The 27,947-nt window shown below is 38.9% G+C and overlaps 1 protein-coding gene across 4 annotated transcripts in view; it reads left to right on the forward strand.

The window, feature by feature from the left end:
- Positions 1 to 27,947, forward strand: part of SPAST (spastin) — an 84,858-nt gene that overhangs the window by 31,772 nt on the left and 25,139 nt on the right. For 2 of the 4 annotated variants that reach the window (XM_039479033.2, XM_039479029.2), the window contains exons 4-9: positions 2,394 to 2,489; positions 10,358 to 10,545; positions 11,119 to 11,252; positions 11,520 to 11,613; positions 22,767 to 22,841; positions 24,271 to 24,342. In XM_039479033.2, coding sequence (XP_039334967.1) covers positions 2,394 to 2,489; positions 10,358 to 10,545; positions 11,119 to 11,252; positions 11,520 to 11,613; positions 22,767 to 22,841; positions 24,271 to 24,342 — 659 coding nt within the window. The remainder of the gene's footprint in view (positions 1 to 2,393; positions 2,490 to 10,357; positions 10,546 to 11,118; positions 11,253 to 11,519; positions 11,614 to 22,766; positions 22,842 to 24,270; positions 24,343 to 27,947) is intronic. The other 2 variants (XM_039479039.2, XM_039479034.2) reach the window with 1 other exon arrangement.

The following is a 27,947-nucleotide window of genomic DNA, read 5'->3' on the forward strand; positions in this document are numbered from 1 at the left end:
ACTGGGGAGAGTAGGGGGCCTGAGCCAGGAGAATCATTTGAACCTGGGAGGTGGAGGTTGCAATGAGCCAAGATCATGCTGCTGTACTCCAGCCTTGGGGACAGAGTGAGACTTTGTCTCCAAAAAAAAAGAAAAAGTGAATTGGAGCAGGGTCACAGAAGCAGTGTACTGTTACACAAATGTGTGTTTCTACACATATAAATCTAAACTCTATGCATGTGAAAACAAATCCTAGTTTTTTATTCCTAGCTATAAAAACTAAGAATATAATTTGTTCCTTTTTATTACGTAATGAATGTTTCTGTGAACTTTTTGTTACATTTCATTGAAGAGAGTATTAATTGATACCATTTATGTACAAATGTTTACATTTACAAATCAGTGTTTTTTCTGATTCATGCTTTTACTAAGACAAATCGTTTCTGTTTCAGCATGGTTTAACGAGTTTATCATTGCGAAAAATCAGATGACCTACCTGTTAGCTCCAAAAAAAAAACAACCCTCCAAGATATATTGTATCAGCCAGTTCTAGGATACAAAAGCTTTGCAGTACTCTGTGTTTTGTGCAAAAAGGGTAGCTGCTATTTGACCAGTCCCAAAGGCATATGTGGTTGCACCATAAACCAAGCACGGTACCTGCTTGTCAAACCTTAGAAGTGAAAGTTTAAGAGAGTTAATATATATGTGCTGCATTTTCCATGTATTCATTGACTTGTTAGTATAGAAGAAAAGAATCAGTTATGGTTCAGCAAAATACTCCACATGGGGAAGAGAGTGCAGCAGTGGTGTAGAGTGAAAGGGGATCAAACTGCTACTATCTTCTTGGGCTTCAGTTGTTAGACTCACGAGACCCAGATCTTGGGAGAGCTTTTGGTTGTTATTTGAAGTGGGAGTAGGGTTGAAATAATCCCTTTTAATTAATATAAAAAATAGGTAATAGAGACATATGTCACAAAATTTTTAAAAGTTTGAGTATGAAAAGCATCCATCCTATTCTATGTCCCAGCTACCCATTTCTCCTTCCTAGAGGCAGCTGTTACTATTAATTTCTCTGGGTTCTTTTTAGAGGTAATCTTTTTGTATGCAGCTGTGCACGTGTGTGTTTAAACAAATAGTAGGGTACTGTTTGTGCATACAGTTACTGAAGCATGCTTATTTGACTCTGCTTTATTGCCTCTGTTTTTTGCCTGACATATGTTAATATGGCCAAATATAGCATTTCCTAGACACTCCTTATAGTTTCGTTCTGTGCTATTTTAAATGCTGTTCTCCTTTCCTGAAATGTCCTTTCTTTTTATCTTTACAAATTCTAGCCAGTTCATGGCCCACTTGCTCTGTAAAGCTTTTTCAATGATTTTTCTTTTGTACTATGCAGTCTTTTTTTTTTTTTTTTGAGATGGAGTTTTGCTCTTGTTGCCCAGCCTGGAGTGCAGTGGCATGATCTCGGCTCACTGAACCTCTGCCTCCCAGGTTCAGGAGATTCTCCTGCCTCAGCCTGGGAGTAGCTGGGATCACAGGCACCTGCCACCATGCCCAGCTAATTTTTTTATTTTTAGTAGAGACGAGGTATCACCATGTTGGCCAAGTTGTTCTCCTGACCTCAGGTGATCTGCCCTCCTCAGCCTTCCAAAGTGCTGGGATTATAAGCATGAGCCACTGTTCTTGGCACTATGCAGTCTTAAAAATATATATATACAGTTTTATTATAAGTTGCCTATATTTAATGAATATCTAAATGGTAGAAACTGTGATTCATTTTTTAATCTTTATGGGGCCCGGAACTGTGGCTCATGCCTGTAATCTCTGCACTTTGGGAGGCTAAGGCAGGAGAATCGCTTAAGGCCAGGAGTTTGATCCTAGCCTGTGCAACATATTGAGACCCTGTCCCTACAAAAAATAAATTAGCTGGGCATAGTGGTATGTATATGTAGTGTCAACTACTCAGGAGGCTGAGGCAGGAGGATAACTTGAGCCCAAGGGGTTGAGGCCACAATGAGCCATGATGGCACCACTGTACTCCAGCTTGGGTGACAGAGCAAGACCAAGACCAACAATAATCTCCATGGCACTCTCCCAACAGTGATTTGGACATACTAGATATTCAGTAAATATTTTCTGTTGATGATAGTGATCTCTAACTGCCTCAGGTTACCTAACTGAATAAGGTATATTTAGAATATAGCCATTCACTTGTTATTTTCTGCTATTTTTCATGACTTTTTACTAATTGTATTTTAAAAGATAATTTTATATAAATGCAAAAACTTTTTATCATGTAACGATCTGATAACACCTTGAGTAATTTTTCATTTCACATGCACATTTTATTTGTTCATTATCTTTTTTCCTTTTTGCTTATTTTTTCTTTGTTTTTTACCCACTCTGTTGCATAGAGAAGATGCAACCAGTTTTGCCATTTTCCAAGTCACAAACGGACGTCTATAATGACAATACTAACTTGGCATGCCGCAATGGACATCTTCAGTCAGGTGGGTTTAGGTTAACTAACATAAAATAATAAAGCTTGCATGCAAAGTAGAGTCTCACTTAACCTGATAATGTTGATTTGATTTTATAATGGTAGATTTAATTATTCATGCTTTTGCAGGGCTATGTTGAAAATATAGTACCCCTATCATTCATAGTATATAAACATGCAACAAATGAGGTATAGTCATTCTAACATGCTTTATTTGCATATTTTGCGACCTCTAATTTTTCAGATTATAAAATATGAAGGTGTACATTCCCATAAGTGATTAAAATATTCTTTTGTTTCTGTTGTGGCTTTTGTGCTTTTATATGGATAGCTATACTAATTTTTTAATGAAATAATGTTTTCTAAGACACATTTTAATTTTTTATGTATCAATTTTTATTGCATATCAGTTTTCATATGTACTATATGTGAATGTTTTAGAGTACTTGATAGAAGAAATTTGAAGCTTCACATAGTGAGGAGAAATACTGCAAGATTACTTACTATGGACTAACTCTGTCCTTGATAAATTTTGGATATCAGCTTCTACAGAAGATTAAATGTCTTTCTGTTTTGTTTTCTTTGGGTGGCGGACACTCCATTTCTTAGGTTCTCTGACATCCGAGCTAGTTTTTTATTAAAATGTTTTGGGGTGATGTATGCAGCAAACCACTATAGCATGTGTATACCTATGTAACAAACCTGCACATTCTGCACATGTATCCCAGAACTTAAAGTATAATAATAATAAAAACTTTTTTTTAGTTGACATATAATGAACATGTTCATGGGGTACACAGTGATGTTTTGATATATATAATATATAGTGATTAGATCAAGGTAATTATTGTATCTATTATTCCAAACATTTATTATTCTTTGTGTTGGAAACATTCAGTATCTTCTTTCCAGCTGTTTGAAATGATACATTGTTACCCATGGTCATCCTGCAGTCGTATAGAACACTAGAAATTATTATTCCTGTCTAGCTATACTTTTGCATCCATTAATAAATTCCATCCTATTCCTTCTTCCCTTTTGCCTACCCTTCTCAGCCTCTAGTATCCTCTAGTAGAACTCTGTTATACTTTTTTTTTTTTTTTTTTTTTAGATGGAGTGTCACTCTGTCACCCAGGCTGGACCACAGGCATCTGCCACCACGCTTGGCTAATTTTTGTATTTTTAGTAGAGATGGGGTTTCACCATATTGGTCAGGCTGGTCTTGAACTCCTGACCTTGTGATCTGCCTGCCTTGGCCTCCCAAAGTACTGAGATTACAGGTCTGAGCCACTGCGTGCTGGGCTGTTCTACTTTTTATTTCTATGAGATTAACTTTTTAAAAATAATATTCTGGGTGTATATATGCAACATTTTCTTTATTCATTCATCTGTTCTTGGACACCTAGGTTGATTCCGTATATTGGCTGTTGTGAATAGTGCTGCAGTAAACATGGGGTATAGATGTCTCTTCAATATAGTGGTTTTCTTTTCTTTGGATAAGTTCCAGTAGTGGGATTGCTGGGTCATATGGTAGTTCTATTTGTAGTTTTTTGAGGAACCTCTATACTCTTCTCCATAGTAGCTTTACTAGTTTAGATTCCCTTTTTTTTTTTGAGACGGAGTTTCACTCTTGTTACCCAGGCTGGAGTGCAATGGCGCGATCTTAGCGGCCTCCGCCTCCTGGGTTCAGACAATTCTCCTGCCTCAACCTCCTGAGTAGCTGGGATTACAGGCACGCGCCACTATGCCCAGCTAATGTTTTGTATTTTTAGTAGAGACGGGGTTTCACCATGTAGACCGGGATGGTCTCGATCTCTTGACCTCGTGATCCACCCGCCTTGGCCTCCCAAAGTGCTGGGATTACAGGCTTGAGCCACCGCACCGGCCTGTCTTTTTTATTCATATGTAATACAAAACCTGTAAGGTTTTACAAGAGAAGAGATACTTTTACTAGAGAAGAAAGTAAAAGGATTTCTATGGACAGAAGAAACGGTTGGTCATCAACTCTTTCCCTTGTGACTTCACGCCTCGATTAAGGACATCTCATGTTGGTTTGGTCTTACAGTATAGTTAGTGGCAATTTTCCTCTTCCCATTCGCTCCTGTGTCTGATTTAAAGTGATTTCAAGCATAGATACAAGTATTTTGCCTGTTTCTTCTAGCATGGCTGTGAAGACTGACATTTTCAGAAGGCACTTACTGGAAAAAAAAAAAAAAGAAAGAAATGTAAGAATACATCACATATAAAGTTTCTAAAATATATATTCGAGATCCTAACAATTCTACTAGGATAAATAGAAAAAATTCTCTAGCCCTGAAGAGTTGGTTTTGTCTTTCCTTTCCTTGTTATCTTGGTTCTCTTCTACTTCATTTCACATGCTAGACCCTATCATGTTTTTCTGCTGTGTGCCCCATCCTGCCCTCCAAAGCAACATTCTCTTCCTGGGACCTATTTGAAAAAAATTGAAATTTGTCTTATTTCATATCCCTAGTACAAGTTGAGTATCCCTAATATGAAACCTGAAATCCAAAATGCTCCAAAATTCAAAACTTTTTTTTTTTTTTTTTTGAGACAAAATCTTCCTCTGTCACTCAGGCTGGGGTGCAGTGGTGCAATCTCAGCTCACTGCAACCTCCGAACCCCCCCGCCCCACCCTCATGGGTTCAAGTGATTCTCCTACTTCAGCCTCCTGAGTAGCTTGGACTACAGACATCTGCCACCACACTCGATTAATTTTTTATATTTTTAGTAGAGAGAAGGTTTTACCATGTTGGTCAGGCTGGTCTCAAACTCCTGACCTCAAGTGATCCACCCGCCCTGGCCTCCCAAAGTGTTGTGATTACAGGCATGAACCACTGTGCCTGGCCAAAAATCTAAAACTTTTTGAGCACTGACTTGATGCTCAAAGGAAATACTCATTGGAGTATTCTGGATTTTGGATTTTTGGATTAAGAATGCTGAATCAATAAGGATAATGCAAACATTGCAAAATCCAAACAAATTTTAAAACCCTACGCAGTTCTGGTCCCAAGCACTTCGGATAAGGGATATTCAACCCATAACCTGTTCTTTTCTGTTTTCCAGTTGGTAGGGCATACTGGCTTTATAGCTAATTTACACAGCATTGATGTTTGATACACAATGAGTCCAAGTAGATCACTCAGACCTATTAACAGTTTATTGGTGTTGTTCACTTCTGGAACATTCTTGATGTAAAACCTTGGATGAGCTCTGTCACCTCTTTTAGGAAATAGTCATACAAAAGTCTACTTACTACTACAGTGTTCTATTATACATTGTCCAATTTTCAAGTCAAAATTACTAGACAGGCAAAGAAAAAGTAAAGTATAACCCTTATTTACACACACACAAAAGCAATCAATAGAAACTATGAATGGGCCCAGATGTTGGATTTAGCAAAGACTTCAAAGCAGCTATTATTATGTTTAAAGAATTGAAAGAAAATACGGCATCAACTATCAAACAGGAAATCTAAGTTTATGATATAAACTGGACAATAAAAATAATATTCTAAAGTTGAAAAGTGTAGTTACTGAAATTAAAAATTTACAGACAGCCTCAAGAGCAGATGAGACATAGCAAAAGAAAGATTCAATGACTTTGAACCCAGCTCCTTAGAAATTACTAAATTGATGACTCCTGTAGGGTTAGAAAACAGATGAATGGTTTTCTGGGTCCAGGAGTGGTGAGGAAGAGAGTACAAATGGACACAAGTAAACTTGTGGCTATGATGGAAACATTTTGTGTCTTGATTTTAATGGCTATTTGACAATTATACACATTTTTACAAACTCATCAAATTGTATGCTTTATTTATATATTTATTGTTTTGAGATAGGGTTTCACTGTCTCTAGGCTGGAGTACAGCTGAAATTAGCTGGGACTATAGGTGGGCGCCACCATGCCCAGCTAATTTTTGTATTTTTTGTAGAGACTGGGCTTCACCATGTTGGCCAGTCTGGTCTCAAACTCCTGGTCCTAAGCATTTCTCCCACCTCAGTCTCCCAAAGTGCTGGGATTATAGGTGTGAGCCACTGTACCTGGCTGGTATAGCTTTTTTTTTGAGATGAAGTTTTGCTCTGTTGCCCAAGCGGGAGTGCAGTGGCACGATCTCAGCTCACTGCAACCTCCCTCTCCTGAGTTCAAGCAATTCTCCTGCTTCAGCTTCCCAAGTAGCTAGGATTATAGATGTGTGCCACCATGCCTGACTAATTTTTGTATTTTTTAGTAGAGATGGAGTTTCACCATGTTGGCCAGGCTAGTCCGAACTCCTGACCTTGTGATCTGCCTGCCTTGGCCTCACAAAATGCTGGGATTATAGGCGTGAGCCACCAAGGCTGGCCTTAAGTTATTATTGACTATAATCACCCTGTTGCGCTATCAACGATTAGGTCTTATTTATTCCAGAACCTTGTTTTAAGTTATCCTGAATATGGGTTTTTTTTTGTTTTGTTTTTTTTGTTGTTTTATTTTAAGACAGAGTTTCACCATGTTGGTCAGGCTGGTCTTGAACTCCCAACCTCAGGTGATCCACCTGCCTTGGCCTCCAAAGTGCTTTGATTACATGCCTGAGCTACCACGCCCGGCCTTTGTTTTGTTTTTGTGAAGGAATCTCACTTTGTCACCCAGGCTGGAATGCAATGGCGTGATCTTGGCTCACTGCAACCTCTGCCTCTCAGGTTCAAGCAGTTCTCCTGCCTCAGCCTCCTGAGTAGCTGGGATTACAGGCGTGTGCTACCATGTCCAGCTAATTTTTGTAATTTTAGTAGAGACAGAGTTTCACCATGTTGGTCAGGCTGGTCTCAAACTCCTGACCTTGGGATCCACCCACCTCAGCCTCCCAAGGTAGCTGGGATTACAGGCATGAGCCACCACACCTGGCCCAGTGTGGGGTTTTATTTTTAACTTGAATTTCATTTATACTTTCTGATTTTATAATGGTTAACTTGCAATAAAGATTAACTGGTTCTCTAAATAAATAAGCTGATTTCCTATACTAGTTTAGTCTTTAGTTTTCTTAAACCATCTTAAGAGATTTGATTACAAAAGCAAACTTGAGGCTTTTGTCTTTGTTTTGGCCACTCTTATTTGCTGACTGATTTATTTAACATTTGTTTTCACAGTAAACATTGTAAATAAACACTGATGTTGATGTGTAGCATACAAAAATATTTAGGAGCGGTGAGATTTAAACATTTAAAAACCTGTAATATATGTAGTAGAGCAATAATGGACAAATAACCTTTTTTTTTTTTTTTTTTTTTTTTTTTTTTTTTTGAGACAGAGTTTCGCTCTTGTCACCCAGGCTGGAGTGCAATGGCGCGATCTCGGCTCACCGCAACCTCCACCTCCTGGGTTCAGGCAATTCTCCTGCCTCAGCCTCCTGAGTAGCTGGGATTACAGGCACGCACCACCATGCCCAGCTAATTTTTTGTATTTTTAGTAGAGACGGGGTTTCACCATGTTGACCAGGTTGGTCTCGATCTCTCGACCTCGTGATCCACCCGCCTCAGCCTCCCAAAGTGCTGGGATTACAGGCTTGAGCCACCGCGCCCGGCACAAATAACCTTTTTAACTTAATTGGAGGTGTTCTATAAATGTTCGTTTATATATGTACAGTGCAAATAATACTTGGCATATGTAAAAGTGCATCTTTATACTCTTTCAATTAAAATTGATTATTATTCTCTTTTGAAATAGAGTCCCTCAGCCGGGCGCGGTGGCTCAAGCCTGTAATCCCAGCACTTTGGGAGGCCGAGGCGGGTGGATCACAAGGTCAAGAGATCAAGACCATCCTGGTCAACATGGTGAAACCCCATCTCTACTAAAAATACAAAAAAATTAGCTGGGCATGGTGACACGTGCCTGTAATCCCAGCTACTCAGGAGGCTGAGGCAGGAGAATTGCTTGAACTCAGGAGGCGGAGGTTTCAGTGAGCCGAGATCGCGCCATTGCACTCCAGCCTGGGTAACAAGAGCAAAAACTCCGTCTCAAAAAAAAAAAAAAAAAGAAAGGAAAAAAAAAGAAATAGAGTCCCTCTCTGTCACCTAGACTGGAGGACAGTGGTGTGATCAGGGCTCACTGCAATGGATTTTTCTGCCTCAACTTCCCGGGTAGCTGGAACGACAAGCATGCGCCACCATGCCCAGCTAATTTTTGTACTTTTAGTGGAAATGGGGTTTCATCATGTTGGCTAGGCTGGTCTTGAACCCCTGACCTCAGGTGATCAGCCTGCGTCAGCCTCCAAAATGCTGGGATTACAGGTATGAACCACCACACCTGGCCTAAAGTTGATTTTTTTTTTTTTTTTTTTTTTTTGAGATGGCATCCAGCTCTGTCACCCAGGCTGGATTGCAATGGCATAGTCTTGGCTCACTGCAACCTCCACCTCCTGGGTTTAAGAGATCCTCCTGCCTCAGCCTCCTGAGTAGCTGGGATTACAGGCACCTGCCACCACTCCCGGCTAATTCTGTATTTTTAGTAGAGATGGGGTTTCACCATGTTGGCCAGGCTTGAACTCCTGACCTTGTGATCCGCCCACCTCGGCCTCCCAAAGTGCTGGGATTACAGGTGTGAGCCACTGCACCTGGCCAATTAATTTTTTTTTCTTTTTTTGTTGAACCTGAAGGAAGACCAGCGGATTAATTTTTAAGACTCTCTTGATGGGAACAGACTTTCATGGTATTTATAGTTATAATAGTTTTGCTGTTTTTTTTCCTCTGGGCATCCTATCCCTAATGCCGTTACTACATTTTGTTTCCTAAATATTTGGAAGCTTTATTTGTTTCATGAATTTTTTATATCATCTTCCTGTTCCCCCAAATGAAGTCGTTTCTTCTTTTACAAATACTGTTTTGTTTGTTTCTGTGTTTTTTGAGATGGAGTGTCTCTCTGTTGCCAGGCTGGAGTGCAGTGGCATAATCTCAGTTCACTGCAACCTCTAACTCCCTGCTTCAAGTGATTTTCCTGCCTCAGCCTCCCGAGTAGCTGGGATTACAGGCACAAATACTGTTTTTAATAAGAAAATTAGAATAGGGACAGGCGCAGTGGCTCACTCCTGTAATCCCAGTACTTTGGGAGGCCAAGGTGGGAGGATTACCTGAGCCCAGGAGTTTGAGACCAGCCTAGGCAACATAGTGAGACCCTGTTTCTATAAAAAAATTTTTTTTAATTAGTCCAGTCTGGTGGTGCATGACTCTTGTTCCAGCTGCTTGGTAGGTTGAGGTGGGAGGATCACTTGAGCCCAGGAAGATGAAGGCCACAGTGAGCTGTGATCATGATACTGATGCTACATTCCAGTCTGGACCACAGATCTCAAAAAGAGAAAATTAGAATGTACCTCAGGGGGAAAAACCTAATAATCATATTCCTATCTACCTAGTGACCACCCCTCTGAAGACCCTGGTACATGTTCTCATTGAAATCTTATTGTGGGGCCGGGCGCGGTGGCTCAAGCCTGTAATCCCAGCACTTTGGGAGGCTGAGGTGGGTGGATCACGAGGTCGAGAGATCGAGACCATCCTGGTCAACATGGTGAAACCCCGTCTCTACTAAAAATACAAAAAATTAGCTGGGCATGGTGGCACATGCCTGTAATCCCAGCTTCTCAGGAGGCTGAGGCAGGAGAATTGCCTGAACCCAGGAGGCGGAGGTTGTGGTGAGCCGAGATCGCGCCATTGCACTCCAGCCTGGGTAACGAGCGAAACTCCATCTCAAAAAAAAAAAAAAAAAAGAAATCTTATTGTGAAATATTTTTGAATTTAAAAATATATTATTACCTTGGTTTTACAAATGTTTGTTTGTCTTTATGTTCAGCCACAATTTTCTAATCACAATGGTTTTACTTTTTCCTTTCAGAAAGTGGAGCTGTTCCAAAAAGAAAAGACCCCTTAACACACACTAGTAATTCACTGCCTCGTTCAAAAACAGTTATGAAAACTGGATCTGCAGGCCTTTCAGGCCACCATAGAGCACCTAGTTGCAGTGGTTTATCCATGGTTTCTGGAGTGAAACAGGGATCTGGTCCTGTACCTGTCACTCATAAGGTATTCTGGAACAGTAACTTTAATTGCTGTGTTTTTGCAAATAGAAACATTTTTAAGTTACTACACTTGCTTAAGTTTATTGTAGGTACTTTGTAATGCTTTAGAGAATCGATATGTTTCCATAAAGTTAATTTTTTAAAAAATTCACAGGGCAACTTGCCATAAAACTTTTTTTGGGCTTCATTAGACATTTAATATTAAGTTTTGCTTACCCAGTCTGTTTTATGTAATGCTATATATTTTATTTTAAATTTATTTTAAAAATTATTTTATTCTATGTAAATGTTTTGTAACAGTAACATACCTAGAGTTTTGTCATTATTCTAACATGGGTTAAAATTTGTTTTATTTTGTGAAAACTAAATCTCTGGATAAAAATCCTCTATAACTGGCATTGTGCCAAATATAGTTCCCTAGTGAATACAAGTTGTATCTTCAGGTAAATGTACAATTTCTGGATTTTTATACCCTTTTTTCCTATTTTTAAAGCTTAAATCCTGTGAACTTTAACTTATTTATGAAAAGTATAAATATTAGGTTGTATTTTCACATTAAAATTTTGTAACCTCTAAGGGTACTCCAAAAACAAATAGGACAAATAAACCTTCTACCCCTACAACTACTGCTCGTAAGAAAAAAGACTTGAAGAATTTTAGGAATGTGGACAGCAACCTTGCTAACCTTATAATGAATGAAATTGTGGACAAGTAAGTTTTGCCATCTAAATGTTTTATACTTTTTATTTTTCAGTTTTACTTAGAAAACATGTCATAAGTGAAATAGATAATAAATACCTTGTCTGGTTTACATAATTTTAATGATAGTTTTTAATTATTATAAATGTAGAAAACTATTACTGATTTAACTATAGTTTAACAGTTATATAAAATAACTATGTCTTAGGGCTTAGGCTTTATCTTGTAATAACTGGGTCCTATTTGTATTGTAGAACTAACTGAGATCTTGTTTCTTAGTGGAACAGCTGTTAAATTTGATGATATAGCTGGTCAAGACTTGGCAAAGCAAGCATTGCAAGAAATTGTTATTCTTCCTTCTCTGAGGCCTGAGGTAAGAACTTTATTTTATCATTTTCTGTAATACCATCTATTACTGAATCCATAGTAGTAGTAGTAAAGAAATATTTGGGCTATACTAGAATAATTCATATAAAGTAACAGTAGATTTAATGTTTTTAAAAAGACAAAACATTAACAGTTGATGTTGAAAAGTTATTATAGACTAGGAAAATGGATATGAGTTCCTAATTTCCAATCCTTTTATATTTTTAGGAAAAGTGGGTAATATGGTGTAATTTTGTTTTGTTTTGAAGACAGAGTCTCACTCACTGTGTCGCCCAGGCTGGAGTACAGTGGCATGATCTTGGCTCTCTGCAACCTCTGCCTCTAGGATTTAAGCACTTCTCCTGCCTCAGCCTCCTGAATAGCTGGGATTACAGGCATTCACCACTATGCCTGGCTAATTTTTGTATATTTATTTATATGTATATAAATATATATACATATAAATAAAAATGTATATAAATATAGATATCTATAGTATAATATATATATTTGTAGAGATGGGGTTTCAGTACGTTGGTCAGGCTGGCGTTGAACACCTGACTTCAAATGATCCACCTGTCTTGGCCTCCCGAAGTGTTGGGATTGCAAGTGTGCGCCACTACATCTAGTCAAATTTTGATACCAAGGTGAGAGAGATTTAAAATTAAGAGAAAGTACAAAAACTAGCCTAGCGTGGTGATGCACGCTTATAGTCCCAGCTACTGGGGAGGCTGAGGCAGGAGAATCTCTTGAACCAGGAGGTGTAGGTTGCAGTGAGCCGAGATGGCACCACTGCACTCCAGCCTGGGTGGTGGAGCGAGACTCTATCTCAAAAATAAAAATAAATAAAATTAAGAGAAGGAAATCAGGCAGGTAGTGCCCTCTGACACAATGAGTTTTCCCAGAGTTGGATTGCTTGGGAATGCAGCCCAAAGTGTGTGATAAACTCCATCTAAGGCTAAATACCAGTGTGAGACTGATAAGTACTTTATGAGAAAGTTTTTCTAAGATTATTTTTTTTCTTGTCTTTTTATTTTCTAAGATTATTTTTAAAAAGAAAGAAATTATACTGGAGAAAAGAGGAATTAAGGCAGAATAATTCTTTATAAGTTTGAAGAACTTTTTTTTTTTTTTTTTTTTTTTTTTGAGACAGAGTTTTGTTCTTGTTGCCCATGCTGGAGTACAGTGGTGCAATCTCAGCTCATTGCAACCTCTTCCTTCTGGGTTCAAGTGATTCTTGTGCCTCAGCCTCCCAAGTAGCTGGGACTACAGGCGTGCACCACCACACCTGGCTAATTTTTGTGTTTTTAATAGAGACAGCGTTTCACTATGTTGGCCAGGCTGGTCTCAAACTCCTGGCCTCAGGTTATCTGCCTGCCCTGGCCTCTCAAAGTACTGGGATTACAGGGAGGGGCCACTGCACCTGACCTGAAGAACAATTTTTATAAGAATTATTTTTAAGGATATTAAGTCATCAAAGTAGATAGAGCCATTAAATGATGAGTAGGAACCTAATCTTCCACCCCATGTTTTATAACTCATTAAGGAATATAGGTAATCTTGGAGTCGATAATAAATATTTGGTTTTCCATACTTTGCACCGTTGTGAATGTTTCCAGTTCACAGATGTTGTATTTAGTGCTGTTCCAATAGTATTGCAAAAAATAAATCTGGGTCACAGTTATTTCACTGTTAACATTAAAATCTTAAACAGACCTATCTACAACATCTAGTGGAAATACAGTTGTGTGGCACATGGTGGTAGGTACATTATTAAATGAATGTGCAAAGGTTGTATGGCTGTATTTTTCCATACTCTAGTCATTTATATACTACCTTCATGGTGTTTATCACTTGTGAGTGAGTACAAACTGTACTAGAACTTACTGAATATTTTTCAAGTCTATTTTACTTATTACTCATTCTAAGTACATAAAATCACTGATTTGATATGCTAGTTAGGTTTTTGCTAATACCCAATAAAATAATTAGAGAATTATTAAAATAACATTTGCCATTATGTGAACTGGATTTATGTCATATACCCCCTCGCGTCACACTTTGGGAAACATATCTTACATGTTGAGCTAACATTTTGCTGGAGTGTTATATAAGAGTAATAAATGCTGTAGACTAAATAGTGAGGGGAAAAAAGCTTGCTGAAGGAGGATTTACGTAATTATGGACCTGAAAAGGATCTTAGCACTCACCTGGTCCATTCATTGATAAAGAAACTAGTCCTAAGAGCTAAAGTGACGTGCTCAAGATTTCAGTTAAGTGGTGGACCTACGAAATGTTTCTAAAATTAGAGCTGCCTCTTCAGTGCTATAGCTGCCACCTAATTCTTAAATGTGGGTTTTATCATTTATTAAGGGACATGGTTTTTAGGGTAGAAAGTGTATGTAAAATTGTGAAGGTAATACTAAGGAAATATTTAGGCTATGCTAGGAAAGTCATTCAGCTTTTGCTTTACCCAGGCCTGTAGAGAACATATCTAAAATAGTAAGTAACATGTGAATTTGAATTTAGGCATATTTTCATGGTAGTGACATAGTGTGCAATTAAGAAGCTATAATAACATACAAATGGCAGTTGAGAGTTACTTCAAATGAGGTTGAATAACCTGACCTCAGGAGGGGCAGAAACCTTACTAAACTTAGTAAATTGACACATAAGGAAGAGCAAGATCTGTGATATAGCCAAGTCTCAAGGTTCATATCCTGGTACCACTTGTCTGTACATCACCACACCTGCCAAATAGAACATTTTTTTCCTACAGTTCAGATTTCCAAGAAAGGGATATTATTGCTCTAGCTTAGCTTTTCACAATAGACTCACAAAATGAATCATGTTAAACCTGTGAATGGGTAAAATTTACATAACATGCCTCCATTGTACAAAAAAAATCAGCTTTATTCCTGATTCCCCATGGTAGGAAGCTTGCATGGACCATAATAGAGACATTATTAGGTTAGATCAGGAAGGTGGGTGGCAGACGTTCTTGAATATACTGGAATTTTTATTTCATTGCAGAAACACAGAATCATAATTAGTCATCTAACACTAAAACTTGTTTTAAAGAGGTAATACTAAAGATACTCACTTGAGTTAGATTGTTCTCAGAATTACTTAAAACAAGTGCTTTAATTCTTGCTCATTCATGATGCCATAGCCCTGGAAGGGGATATTGAAAAGCTTCTCCATCTCCCTTCAATCACATAGGACCATGTTTTTAATTATATTTTAACATTAAACATAATTTATAAAGTTGCAAATATTAATCCTTGGGAAAAAACTCAAACTATACAGCAGGAAATAAAACATGCCCTCTCAGTAATAAATAAAAGCAGGACTACATTTTAAAGTATACTACAGTGATCTGTCTAAATATTTTTCTCAAATCTTTTACAAAGAAAGCATGTATTCTTCTGTCCTCATTTCATAGATCTCTTCCATATCCTGTGCGGCTTGTCTATCATTTTGAGGCTTATATTTCTTATTTTGTTCTTTTGCTGCTTAAATGTGATTCTTTGAGATTTATAGAAGAATGTGATTGTTCTCCGGTTTTAAAAGCTCTCCTCTATCGCTAAAATTTCCATGAATTTTTCTCTCTCTCTTTTTTTTTTTTTTTTTTAAATTTAGACAGAATCTTGCTGTGTTCCCTATGCTGGTCTCAAACTCCTAGGTTTGAGCAATCCTCCTGTCTCAGCCTCCCAAATAGCTGAGATTACAAAAATTTCCATAAATTTATAAATAGGTTGTTATCTTTCATATACCAGCTTAAACATAAGCCTTTTTTCTTCCAAAAATTGTAGAACTTGCCTCTCTTTGAATAATAATCTTATAAAGACATTTCTTAATTTTTGTTCCTTTTCAAATCTATTAACTTTATGTCATAGTAAATGAACCCTTAGCTCCATCATACCACACACCTCCTACTCCTGTCCTCCCACTTTTTCTTGCTCAGGCTGGAGTGCAGTGAATATTTAGTGCTTTTAAATATTATTCACTACCAAGCCAAGTAGTGTACTATTTTTCCCTTGTATAGCCTTTTTTCCCCCAGAGTAAATAATTGTGTTGTTTTTTCATTTTCTTCATTTTCATTGATTAATAATTCTTTTTCTTTTTTCTTTTTTTTCTAACTAGAATATCCAGCTTATGTTAATTCTTCTTTTCCATTTCAATCTAATTTCCACATGGCCAAACCAATCTAAAAACCTGTTAACTCAGGTCTTTTTTTTTTTTTTTTTTTTCCAGAATGCCTTTTCCTGGAACCACCTTCTTCTGTTCATTCAAGACCAGATGCTCTCTATGCCTCTTTCAAAGTGGTTGTTCTCTGATCTGTCTTCACTACCATGATGAGAATTTCCTTTTCCTTTTTTCCTGTCTTTCTTAATCTCCTGTTTTTTAAATTCCATGTTTTCCATTTCATGATTTATTTTCTCATTTTGATGGCTACGTCTTCCAGTAACAGAAAATGCATGCATGTGTGAGGGAATTTTTGAGACGCTATAGTTTTTTTTTTTTTTTTTTTCCCCCGAGACGGAGTTTTGCTCTTGTTACCCAGGCTGGAGTGCAATCGCGCGATCTCGGCTCACCGCAACCTCCGCCTCCTGGGTTCAGGCAATTCTCCTGCCTCAGCCTCCCGAGTAGCTGGGATTGTAGGCACACACCACCATGCCCAGCTAATTTTTTGTATTTTTAGTAGAGACGGGGTTTCACCATGTTGACCAGGATGGTCTCGATCTCTTGACCTCGTGATCCACCCGCCTCGGCCTCCCAAAGTGCTGGGATTACAGGCTTGAGCCACCGCGCCCGGCCGAGACGCTATAGTTTTGAAAATATCTTTATTCTGCTGTCTTCTCTTATTAATAATTTGACTGGATGTCAATATTTAAGTTGGAAACTATTTTCCCCTTAGTATTAGGAAGGCATTATCTATTGTCTTCTACCTGTCAGTGTTACTTTGTATTAAAGACAAAAGGTCAGGAATCAGGATAGCATTGGACTTCTTATTTCTGTTTCCCAAAGCTTTTTGGATCTTCTCTTTATCCTCCTCTTCTGATATTTTACAATGATATACTTCATGCATTTTCTTTTTCTTTTTCCCTCTTGTACATTTCTTTCTTTCCCTCCCTCCCTTCCTTCCTCCCTCCCCATCCTTCCCTCTCTTCCCTTCCCTTCCCTCCCCCGTCCCTTCCCTCCCTCTCTCCCTTCCTTCCATCCTTCCTTTCTTCCTTCCACCCTCCCTGTTTTCACAAGGAGTCTCGCTCTTGTCACCCAGGCTGGAGTACAGTGGTGCAGTCTCAGCTCACTGCAACCTCCATCTCCCAGGTTCAGCTTTTCTCCTGCCTCAGCCTCCCAAGTAGCTGGAATTGCAGGCATCTGCCACCACATCTGGCCATGTTGCCTAGGCTGATCTTGAACTCCTGACCTCAGGTGATCTGCCCTCCTCGGCCTCCCAAAGTGCTAGGATTACAGGCATGAGCCACTGTGCCTGGCCCTATTCTTATTTCATAAATGCAATATTTTTTATGTCTCTTAAGAGCTTTTGTGAAGTCTTCTTCTGTTTACTGTATTATCTGTTTCTTCCAGATTCCTCCTTTTTTCTTTTTGCCTTAAGCTCTTTTCATGTTGGAAGGTTCTCTCAATTGTATGGTTATTATGGTTGTCCACTTATATTACCAGGGAATAAAAAAGTTGATTAGGACGCTGTGCTGTAAATAAGTAAAGATTGATGCTAGTGAGAGCCCATTAATCACAGGATGATCAAGCAGCAAACCTACTGTTTATTTAGGTTTCTCCAAATGACTGTAGCTGTCAGCCTTTTTTTATGGGGTTATTTAGCTTCTCTAGAAAAGAATTTTCTAGTCTCTTTCTTGGAGAATACAAGTTTGACTATTGGTGTTCCAGAAAATGGGTGGGAGGAGAGGACTTTGTTTTCTGTTAGGTTGAGCCATGTGTAAATTACTAGGTTTTGTTTTGTTTTGTTTGTTTTGAGACAGAGTCTCACTGTATTGTCCAGGCTGGAGTGCATTAGCATGATCTTGGCTCACTGCAACCTCTGCCTCCCAGGTTCAAGCAATTCTCATGTCTTAGCTTCCCAAGTAGCTGGGATTAGAGGCACATGCCACCATACTTGGGTAATTTTTGTATTTTAATGAGAGACGGGGTTTTGCCATGCTGGCCAGGCTAGTCTCAAACTCCTGACCTCAGGTGATTCCACCTGCCTCAGCCCCTCCAAAATGCTGGGATTACAGGCATGAGCCACTGCACCTGACCTGAAATTACTGTTTTTATGGGTCAAAAACAGTTGAAGGCTCAGCATGGTGGCTCACACCTATAATCCCAGCACTTTCAGAGGCCAAGGCAGGAAGATTGCTTGAGCCCAGGAATTCGAGATCAGGCTGGGCAACGTAGTGAGGCCCCATCTATATATATATTTTTTAAAAAAAGATGATGGCTGGGCGCCGTGGCTCAAGCCTGTAATCCCAGCACTTTGGGAGGCCTAGGTGGGTGGATCATGAGGTCAAGAGATCGAGACCATCCTGGTCAACATGGTGAAACCCCGTCTCCACTAAAAATACAAAAAATTAGCTGGGCATGGTGGCGTGTGCCTGTAATCCCAATTATTCAGGAGGCTGAGGCAGGAGAATTGCCTGAACCCAGGAGGCAGAGGTTGCGGTGAGCCGAGATCGCACTGTTGCACTCCAGCCTGGGTAACAAGAGTGAAACTCTGTCTCAAAATAAATAAATAAATAAATAAAATAAAAAATAAAGATGAATATCTTTGTTTGCAGGTAACATAATTGTTTATGTAGAAAATCCCAAGGACCCCCAAAAAAAAGGGCTCCAAGAACTAATAAGTGATTATGACAAGGTGTAGAATACAAAGTTAATATACAAAAGTCAATTGCTTTTTCATATGCCAGCAGTGAACAACTGGAATTTGAAATTAAAATACAATACCATTCATATTAACACTAATCAAATGAAATACATAAGTATAATTCTAACAAAGTGGCCAGTAGTGGTGGCTCATGCCTGTAATCCCATCCCTTTGGGAGGCCAAGGTGGGTGGATCACCCAGGGTCAGGAGTTCAAGACCAGCCTGGCCAACAGGGTGAAACCCCATCTCTACTAAAAATACGAAAAAAAGATTAGCCGGGCATGGTGGCATGTGCCTGTAATCCCAGCTACTTGGGAGACTGAGGCAGGAGAATCGCTTGAATCTGGCAGGTGGAGGTTGCAGTGAGCTGAGATGGCACCATTGCACTCTAGCTTGGGCAACAAGAACAAAACTCTGTCTCAAAAAAAAATTCTAACAAAGTTTGTTGTACGTCTATATGAGAAAAATTACAACACTCATGAAAGAAATCAAAGAGCTAAGTAAATTAAGAGATAGTCCAAGTAAATAGATAGGGAGACTAAATATTATTGAGACGTCAGTTCTTCCCAAGTTTATAAATAGATTCAGTGCAGTCCCGATCAAAACCCAGACAGTTATTTTGTGAGTGCTGACAAACTAATTAAAGTTTATATGAAAAGGCAGAAGACCCAAAGCAGCCAATATAGTGTTGAAAAAGAAAGTCAGAGAACTGAAACTACCCAACTTCAAGACTTACTGTAAAGCTACATTAATCAAGACAGCGTGTCATTGGCAAAAGAATAGACAAATCAGTAGAACTGGACAGAGAGCCTAGAAATTGACCCACACAGGTAAAGTCAGCTCATCCTAGGCAGAGGAACAAAGACAATTCAATAGAGAAAAGATAGCTTTTTCAACAAGTGTTATAGGAAAAATGGATATCCACATGCAAAAAAATTAATCTAGATGGCCTGGTGTGATGGCTCACCAGCTAATCCCAGCACTTTGGGATTCTGAGTCAAGAGTTTGAGACCAGCCTGGCCAACATGGTGAAACCCCATCTCTACTAAAGATACAAAAAATTATTTGGGTATAATGGCACATGCCTGTAATCCCAGCTACTTGGAAGGCTGAGGCAGGAGAATTGCTTGAACCCAGGAGGCAGAGGTCGCAGTGAGTCGAGATCTTACCATTGCACTCCAGCTTAGGCAATAGGGCAAGATTCTGACTCAAAAAAAAAATTTTTTTTTTAAATTAATCTAGACACAGACCTGACAACTTTCACAAAAGTTAACTTAAATGGATCACAGACCTGAATGTAACATGTGAACTGGAACTTCTAGAGGATAACATAGGAGAAAAATGTTTGGTTTGGCAGTGACTTCCCAGGTACAATACCAAAACATGATCCTTGAAAGAAAAAATAAATACGTTGAACTGTGAATTAAAAACTTCTGCTCTGGCTGGGCGCGGTGGCTCACGCCTATAATCCCAGCACTTTGGGAGGCTGCAGTGGACGGATCACAAGGTCAAGAGATTGAGACCATCTTGGCCAACATGGTGAAACCTCATCTTACTAAAAATACAAAAATTAGCTGGGTGTGGTGGCACATGCCTGTGGTCCCAGCTACTCAGGAGGCTGAGGTGGAAGAATCGCTTGAACCTAGGAGGTGGAGGTTGCAGTGAGCCGAGATTGCCCCACTGCACTCCAACCTGGTGACAGAGCAAGACTCCTCCTCCAGAAAAAAAAAAACTGCTCTCTGTAAGATGCTGTTAAGAGAAGGAAAAGACAAGCAGCAGAATGGGAGACTTTACAAAATTCATTATCTGATAAAGGACCAGTATCCAGAAAATACAAAGAACTTTTAAAACTCAACAATAAGCCGGGCACGGTGGCTCACGCCTGTAATCCCAGCACTTTGGGAGGCCGAGGCGGGTGGATCACGAGGTCGAGAGATCGAGACCATCCTGGTCAACATGGTGAAACCCCGTCTCTACTAAAAATATAAAAAATTAGCTGGGCATGGTGGCACGTGCCTGTAATCCCAGCTACTCAGGAGGCTGAGGCAGGGGAATTGCCTGAACCCAGGAGGCGGAGGTTGCAGTGAGCCAAGATCGTGCCTTTGCACTCCAGCCTGGGTAACAAGAGTGAAACTCCATCTCAAAAAAAAAACAAAAACTCAACAATAAGAAAAGATACAACCCAGTTAATAAATGGGCAAAATATCTGAACAGACATCTCCTCACCAAGGAAGGTAGATAAATGACAAACAAGGATAAGAATATATGCTCAACATCATGTCATTGGGGAAATTGTACATTAAAACAACGGTAAGTTATTCCACACCTCTATTAGAATGGCCAAAATCTAAAACACTGACAACACCAAATTCTGGCAGGGAATTTGGTGCAGCAGAAACTTTCATTCATTGCTGATGGAAATCTAAAATAGAACCATTTTGGAAGATAGTTTGAGAGTTTTTTACAAAACTAAAGACGGTTTGACAGTTTCTTACAAAACTCTTACCATATGGTCCAGCAGTCTTACTCCTCGGTATTTACCCAAATAAGTTTAAAATGTACCTCCACTCAAAAACCTGCATGTGAATGTTTCTAGCAGCATTATTCATAGTTGCCAAAATTTGGAAGCAACCAAGCCATCCATAAGTAGGTGAATGGATAAACAGACTGTGATATATCCGTGTAATCGAGTATTATTCAGCAATTTAAAAAATGATCTATCAAGCCAGAAAAAAAAATGGAGGAACCATAAATGCATATTGCTAAATTGAAAGAAGCCAATCTGAAAAGGCTATATACTGTAAGATTCTGATGATACGATGTTTTGGAAAAGGCAAAACTATGGAGACAGTAAATAGATCAGTGGTTGCCAAGGAAGACAGGGAGAGAGGAATAGGTGGAGCACAGTGGATTTTTAGGGCAGTGAAACTGTACTTTATGATAATCTAATGGTAGATACGTGTCATTATACCTTTGTCAAAATCCATAGAATGTCAAACATAAGAGTGAACTTTACTGTAAACTATGGACTTCAGTTAATAATATGTCATTTTTCATTAGTACTACACTAATACAAGATACTCAGATTAGGGGAAATTGGAAAGGAATGAGAGGTTATATGGGAACTCTGTACTTTCTGCTCAATTTTCTGCAAACGTAAAATCACTGAAAAAAAGTAGACTTTTTTTTTTAAGTTGGATATTAGCCATTTCATATGATTCAACTTAAAAGTATGTATACATTCACTGTTGTTTAATAAGTGTAGGTGAGGTGTTGTCAGTCTGGGCCTCCACCTGTGACTCTTGTCATGCCTAGTGTCCCTAAGTCTGGAGACTCTAACTTATTTTTTTAGAGAATAAAGCTCCTGCCTCCTGCTTTGGTGGTGGTTGGTGCCTGCTTGACTGCCTTTGGTGGGGAGTTCCTCATACCAACTTTCAATCAGTTCCTCTGTTTTTGGCTGCCTGCCTTACTACTGCTTTCTGTAGTGCCTGATGCCTCCAATTTTTGAACCTTCCTGAGAATTTTGTTCACGTCAGCATGCTTCTTGTATCTAGGTATCCCTTCACAAGTAGACATTTAGATTTTAAGCTCTGCTAAATGATTTACCACACATTATCAGTTCTCCATTTTATGGGAATTTATTGTGTTACCTTCTTTTCTATTTTTGTTTGGAAGATTTATATTTTTTTATTCATTTAGTATTATTTTGGTGCGATTTCTAAGTAGGGAAACATGCCTCTGTTCAATGTGTCTTGTTTAAGCAGTCTGCTTTCAATATTATCACAAAGGAGTTGGTTTTATTTCCTTTATTTTTCTGAGACAGGGTCTCACTCTGTCATTGAGGCCGGAGTATAGTGGCGAGATCAAAGCTCACTGTACCCTTGGCCTCCCAAGCTCAAGTAATCCTCCTACCTCAGCCTTCTGAGTAGCTGGGAGCACAGGCAATCCAGCACACCCTGCTAATTTTTTTTTTTTTTTTTTTTTTAATTTTTGTAGAAGTAGAGTCTCCCTATGTTGCCCAGGCTGGTCTTGAACTCTTGGGCTCACATGATCCTCCTGTCTTGGCCCCCTAAAGTGCTAGGATTATAGGTGTGCGTCACCACACCCAGCTGTTTTTAATTATTACACTAATTTATGATTATGTGTTTCCTTTAAAGTTGTGGACAGCTCTGTTTGGGAGGATGCTACTGAAAAGGATGCTTTTTAGATGACACATAGTACTTAAAATGTCTCTAGAATCATAGTTGTAAACTAAAGCATTTATTTTTAAGTTGTTCACAGGGCTTAGAGCTCCTGCCAGAGGACTGTTACTCTTTGGTCCACCTGGGAATGGAAAGACAATGCTGGTAAGAGTTCTCTTCAAATTTGAGTTTTCTATTAAGATATTTGGGATAACATGAAAAAAGAAACTTCATCTTGTTCCTGAGTCTATTATTTATGATTTTCTTTTTTGCTATGATACATTTTTGTTTGTTTGTTTGTGAGTGATCTCAGCTCCGCCTCCTGGGTTCAAGCGATTTTTGTGCCTCACCCTCCTGAGTAGCTGGGATTATGGGCACACGCCACCACACCTGTCTAATTTATGTATTTTTGGTAGAGACAGGATTTCGCCATATTGGCTAGGCTGGTCTCAAACTCTGGGCCTCAAGCTATCCTCTCACCTGGGCCTCCCAAAGTGCTAGGATTACGGGCATGAGCCACTGCATCTGGCTGATAGGCTTCTTTTAAGTTTTTCAATTACTTTTCAATATAGAAGTAGCTGGAAAACCATAAGTATTATCTCAGTAATGTGTTTTTGGTTGGTTAAATTTGACAGTGTAATTGTCATTTTTTGTAAATTAAATATTAAAATTTTTACTTTGGAAGAGTTTACCTTACGATATTGAGTGTCTTTCTAACCTTTGATTTTTGCTTCTACTATCATACAACTTTATTTAAATAATCAGTATGTTATAGCTTTTTTTTTGGTTATAAAGAGCTTCGTTATCAATGCAGAAGCTTTTTTTTTTTTTTTTTAAGTATTCTTTTGCTAGAATTTTTTATCAGGATCTGGATACCTCTTTCCTCTGCATAGCTCTTCTGGATGGAAAAAACTAATAGGGAAAGAGTAGCTTTTCCTAAGATGTTTGTGTTTCTCAAAGCAGTTATCTTTGTATACCTAAGAAGAGGAGAATAACACTCTCTTTTTTTAAAATTTCTCTCATTATCTCTCAGGAAGAGAGTAGAAAAAGCACAGCTCTTTCTGTAACCTGTCCTCATTGCTAAGAAAGAAACACATTGATTGCCATATATTGGGGATTGTATCATACCTTACATTTTTATTTTTTATTTTTTTGTGCCCCTCCCCCCTCCGCATTTTTATTTTTTAATGATATTTTTTTTTAGACAGAGTCTTGCTCTATCACCCAGGCTGGAGTACAGTGACGTGATCTTGGCTCACTGCCATCTCTTCCTCCTGCGTTCAAGTAATTGTGCCACCTCAGCCTCCCAGGTAGCTGGAATTACAGGCGTGCACCACCACGCCTGACTAATTTTTGTATTTTTAGTAGAGACGGGGTTTCATCATGTTGGCCAGGCTGATCTCAAACTCTTGGCTTCAACTGATCTGCCCGCCTTGGCCTCCCAAAGTGCTGAGACTACAGTTGTGAGCCACTGCACCCGGCCCATAGCTTAAATTTTTAGAGAATCTTTTCTAGTACTTAAATCTATAAATATGGTTATCTTTTAAAAGCAAGACATGAACTAATTTAATATTTGCTCTTGTGATTTTTAAAGGCTAAAGCAGTAGCTGCAGAATCGAATGCAACCTTCTTTAATATAAGTGCTGCAAGTTTAACTTCAAAATATGTAAGTGCTGTTTCCAATATTGTTATATTTTAAGTTACTATCTAAAAGTTACTGTGTTAACTATAAATGGTAATAATATTTCATGAAAATATTTTTCTAGGAGTTTCATATCTGTTATTAACATGATTAATATCAATCTTCACAGTAGAAAGTTAATGTATGTTTATATTGTCAAATACTGTATTAGTTTACTGGAACCATTTAATAAAATATCGTAAACTGGCTGGCTTAAACATCAGCAATTTATTTTCTCATAGTTGTGGAAGCTAGAAGTCCAAGATCAGTCAGAATGTTGGCAGATTATTTCCTTCTGGGGGCTGTGAGGGAAAATGTATGTTGCATGCCCCTCTCCTAGCTTCTAGTGGCTTGCTGGCAATATTTTGCTTTCCTTGGCAGTGAGTAGGTACTAAATAAATACTTGTGGAATAAGTAATCATATGATGAATAGATATTATTCTCATATCTCTATTAGGAAATTACAGAGAAGTTCAGTGATCTGCTCAGGATCTCATAAGGAAGTGGGAAACTAGGATTTGAGCTCCAATGAGTGTGGCCTTTCATTAAAAATATTACAGCAACCATTCTCTTTTATCCATACTTGTTTCAAGAGTATTCTGCTTCATCTTCATGTTTCCAGAAACAACATAACATTCATGATCTTAACCTTTAATTTTCATACTGCCTAAATATCTTGAAGCAAGTTTGCTTTTAAGAAAGTTGATGTAATCCTAGCACTTTGGGAGGCCGAGGCGGGCAGATCACAAGGTCAAGAGATGGAGACCATCCTGGTCAACATGGTGAAACCCCGTCTCTACTAAAAATACAAAAAAAAATTAGCTGGGCATGGTGGTGCATGCCTATAATCCCAGCTACTTAGGAGGCTGAGGCAGGAGAATTGCCTGAACCCAGGAGGCGGAGATTGCGGTGAGCCGAGATTGCGCCATTGCACTCTAGCCTGGGTAACAAGAGCGAAACTCCGTCTCAGAAAAAAAAGAAAGAAAGAAAGTTGAGGCTGAGTGTGGTGTCACAGGCCTATAATCCCAGCACTTTGGAGGCTGAGGCAGGTGGATCACTTGGGCTTAGGAGTTTGAGACCAAGCTGGGCAACATGGCAAAACCCTGTCTCTACCAGAAATATAAAAAATTAGTAGGGCATGGTGCTATGTGCCTGTGGTCTCAGCTACTCAGGAGACTGATGTGGGAGGATCACTTGAGCCTAGGAGGTGGAGTTTGCTGTGAGCTGAGACATCATGCTACTGCACTCCAGCCTGGGTGACAAAGTGAGATCCCATCTCAAAAAAAGAAAAGAGAAAAGAAAAAATTGAAATGTCTAGTCTTATCATTTTGGCAGTTCTAGCTAATAGAATTTTTTTTCTTATGTTTAACTAAATGTACTTTTTCTAAGTTTTAATGTACTTGATTTAACAAAATTCTAGTTTTCTTTTTTTTTTTTTTTCTGAGACGGAGTTTCGCTCTTGTTACCCAGGCTGGAGTGCAATGGCGCGATCTCGGCTCACCGCAACCTCCGCCTCCTAGGTTCAGGCAATTCTCCTGCCTCAGCCTCCTGAGTAGCTGGGATTACAGGCACGTGCCACCATGCCCAGCTAATTTTTTGTATTTTTAGTAGAGACAGGGTTTCACCATGTTGACCAGGATGGTCTCGATCTCTTGACTTCGTGATCCGCCCTCCTCAGCCTCCCAAAGTGCTGGGATTACAGGCTTGAGCCACCGCGCCCGGCTTCTAGTTTTCTTTTATGAGAAAGCCTTTCAAATATATAGGAACTTAATGTAATATCTGCTTCCCCCCAGCCCCCAGAATAGTTATTATTATCTTAGTTGCCTTCTGTGGTCTCATGCCAGTTTGTCAGTATGCTCAGAGGATGATAAGAATTGAATGTTTTACCTCAGATGTGACCTGACTTTGAAGACTTAAAAAGAAAGCATTGGATAATATTATATAGATGTTCTGTCTCTTATGATATATCCTGAGAAAGCTTTTGGGAGGAACTGCATCATAGTCATGGACAACATTTGCGTTATTAAAATATCTAGATTAGTTTCCCCAAAACATCAGTTGCATATGTATCTTAACATGTTGTATTATTGTTTAACCTTGTTTATTGAATAACTTACATGTAGAAAAGTATAGCGTAAGTATACAGCTCAGTAGATTACCACAAAGCAAATATACTTTCATAATCACCACCCAGGTCAAGAAATAAATTGTTACCTGTACCCCTGAAATCCCTCCAGGCACTCCACCATCTTTATCCACTCATTCCTCTTCCTTGAAACCACTTAGACTCCTAACATCATAGACAAAACTAGCATGCCTTTGATCTTTATATAAATCTAATCACATAGGATTTTGTGTGTATGTGCATTTGGTTTCTTTCATCAGCATTATGTTTGTGAGCTTTATCCAGATTGTTGCAAGTAGTTGTAGTTGTGCTTTTTTACACAAATAGATTTAACTTATATATTTTTCTTCTATTTTCAAACTGTTAATTAACCTGCTTCCTTTTTTTTTTTTTTTTTTTTTGAGACGGAGTTTCACTCTTGTTACCCAGGCTGGAGTGCAATGGCGCGATCTCGGCTCACCGCAACCTCCGCCTCCTGGGTTCAGGCAATTCTCCTGCCTCAGCCTCCTGAGTAGCTGGGATTACAGGCACGCGCCACCACACCCAGCTAGTTTTTTGTATTTTTAGTAGAGACGGGGTTTCACCATGTTGACCAGGATGGTCTCAATCTCTCGACCTCGTGATCCACCCGCCTCGACTTCCCAAAGTGCTGGGATTACAGGCTTGAGCCACCACGCCCGGCTTAACCTGCTTCTAATTGATTATTTAAAAAAAAAAAAAAAAAAAAACCTAACATTTGCATAGTTCTTGCCAGTTTACAGAGTTTTTCCACACAGTTTGAACATTGTTTGTAAAGTTTGGCATTCAGTGCATCAGTATGCTACTAGATTTAAAAATTAGGGGAAAAAATCAGAGAAGTTAATAAAGTAATATTTCTCTTGTATTATCTCTGCTAAGTCAAATATTTTGTAAGTTTCTTTAAATATTTTAATAAATCATTGTACTTAAATTGTTCTCAATGTTTAAAGTAGTTAGATCACATTTTACTTCCTATTTGAAATTTTACAAGTCATTATTCTGTTTATTAATTTATTTTTTGAAACAGGATCTTGTTCTGCTGCCCAAGCTAGAGTGCAGTGGTGTGAGCATGGCTCACTGCAGCCTCGACCTCCTGGGCTCAAGTGATCCTCACACTTTAGCATCCTAAGTAGCTGGTACTACCGGCGCATGCCACCATGCCCAGCTAATTTCAAACAAATTTTTGGAGCTGGGCGCAGTGGCTTATACCTGTAATCCCAGCACTATAGGAGGCCAAGGTGGGCAAATCACGAGGTCAGGAGTTTGAGACCAGCCTGGCTGACATGGTGAAATCCTATGTCTACTAAAACTACAAAAAAAAAAAAATAGTGAGATGTGGTGACAGATGCCTGTAATCCCAGCTATTCAGGAGGCTGAGGCAGGAGAATTGCTTGAACTCAGGAGGCCAAGGTTGCAGTGAGCTGAGATTGTGCCCCTGCACTCCAGC

The sequence above is a fragment of the Saimiri boliviensis genome, chromosome 1, assembly GCF_048565385.1.
Source record: "Saimiri boliviensis isolate mSaiBol1 chromosome 1, mSaiBol1.pri, whole genome shotgun sequence".
Lineage (NCBI taxonomy): Eukaryota > Metazoa > Chordata > Mammalia > Primates > Cebidae > Saimiri > Saimiri boliviensis.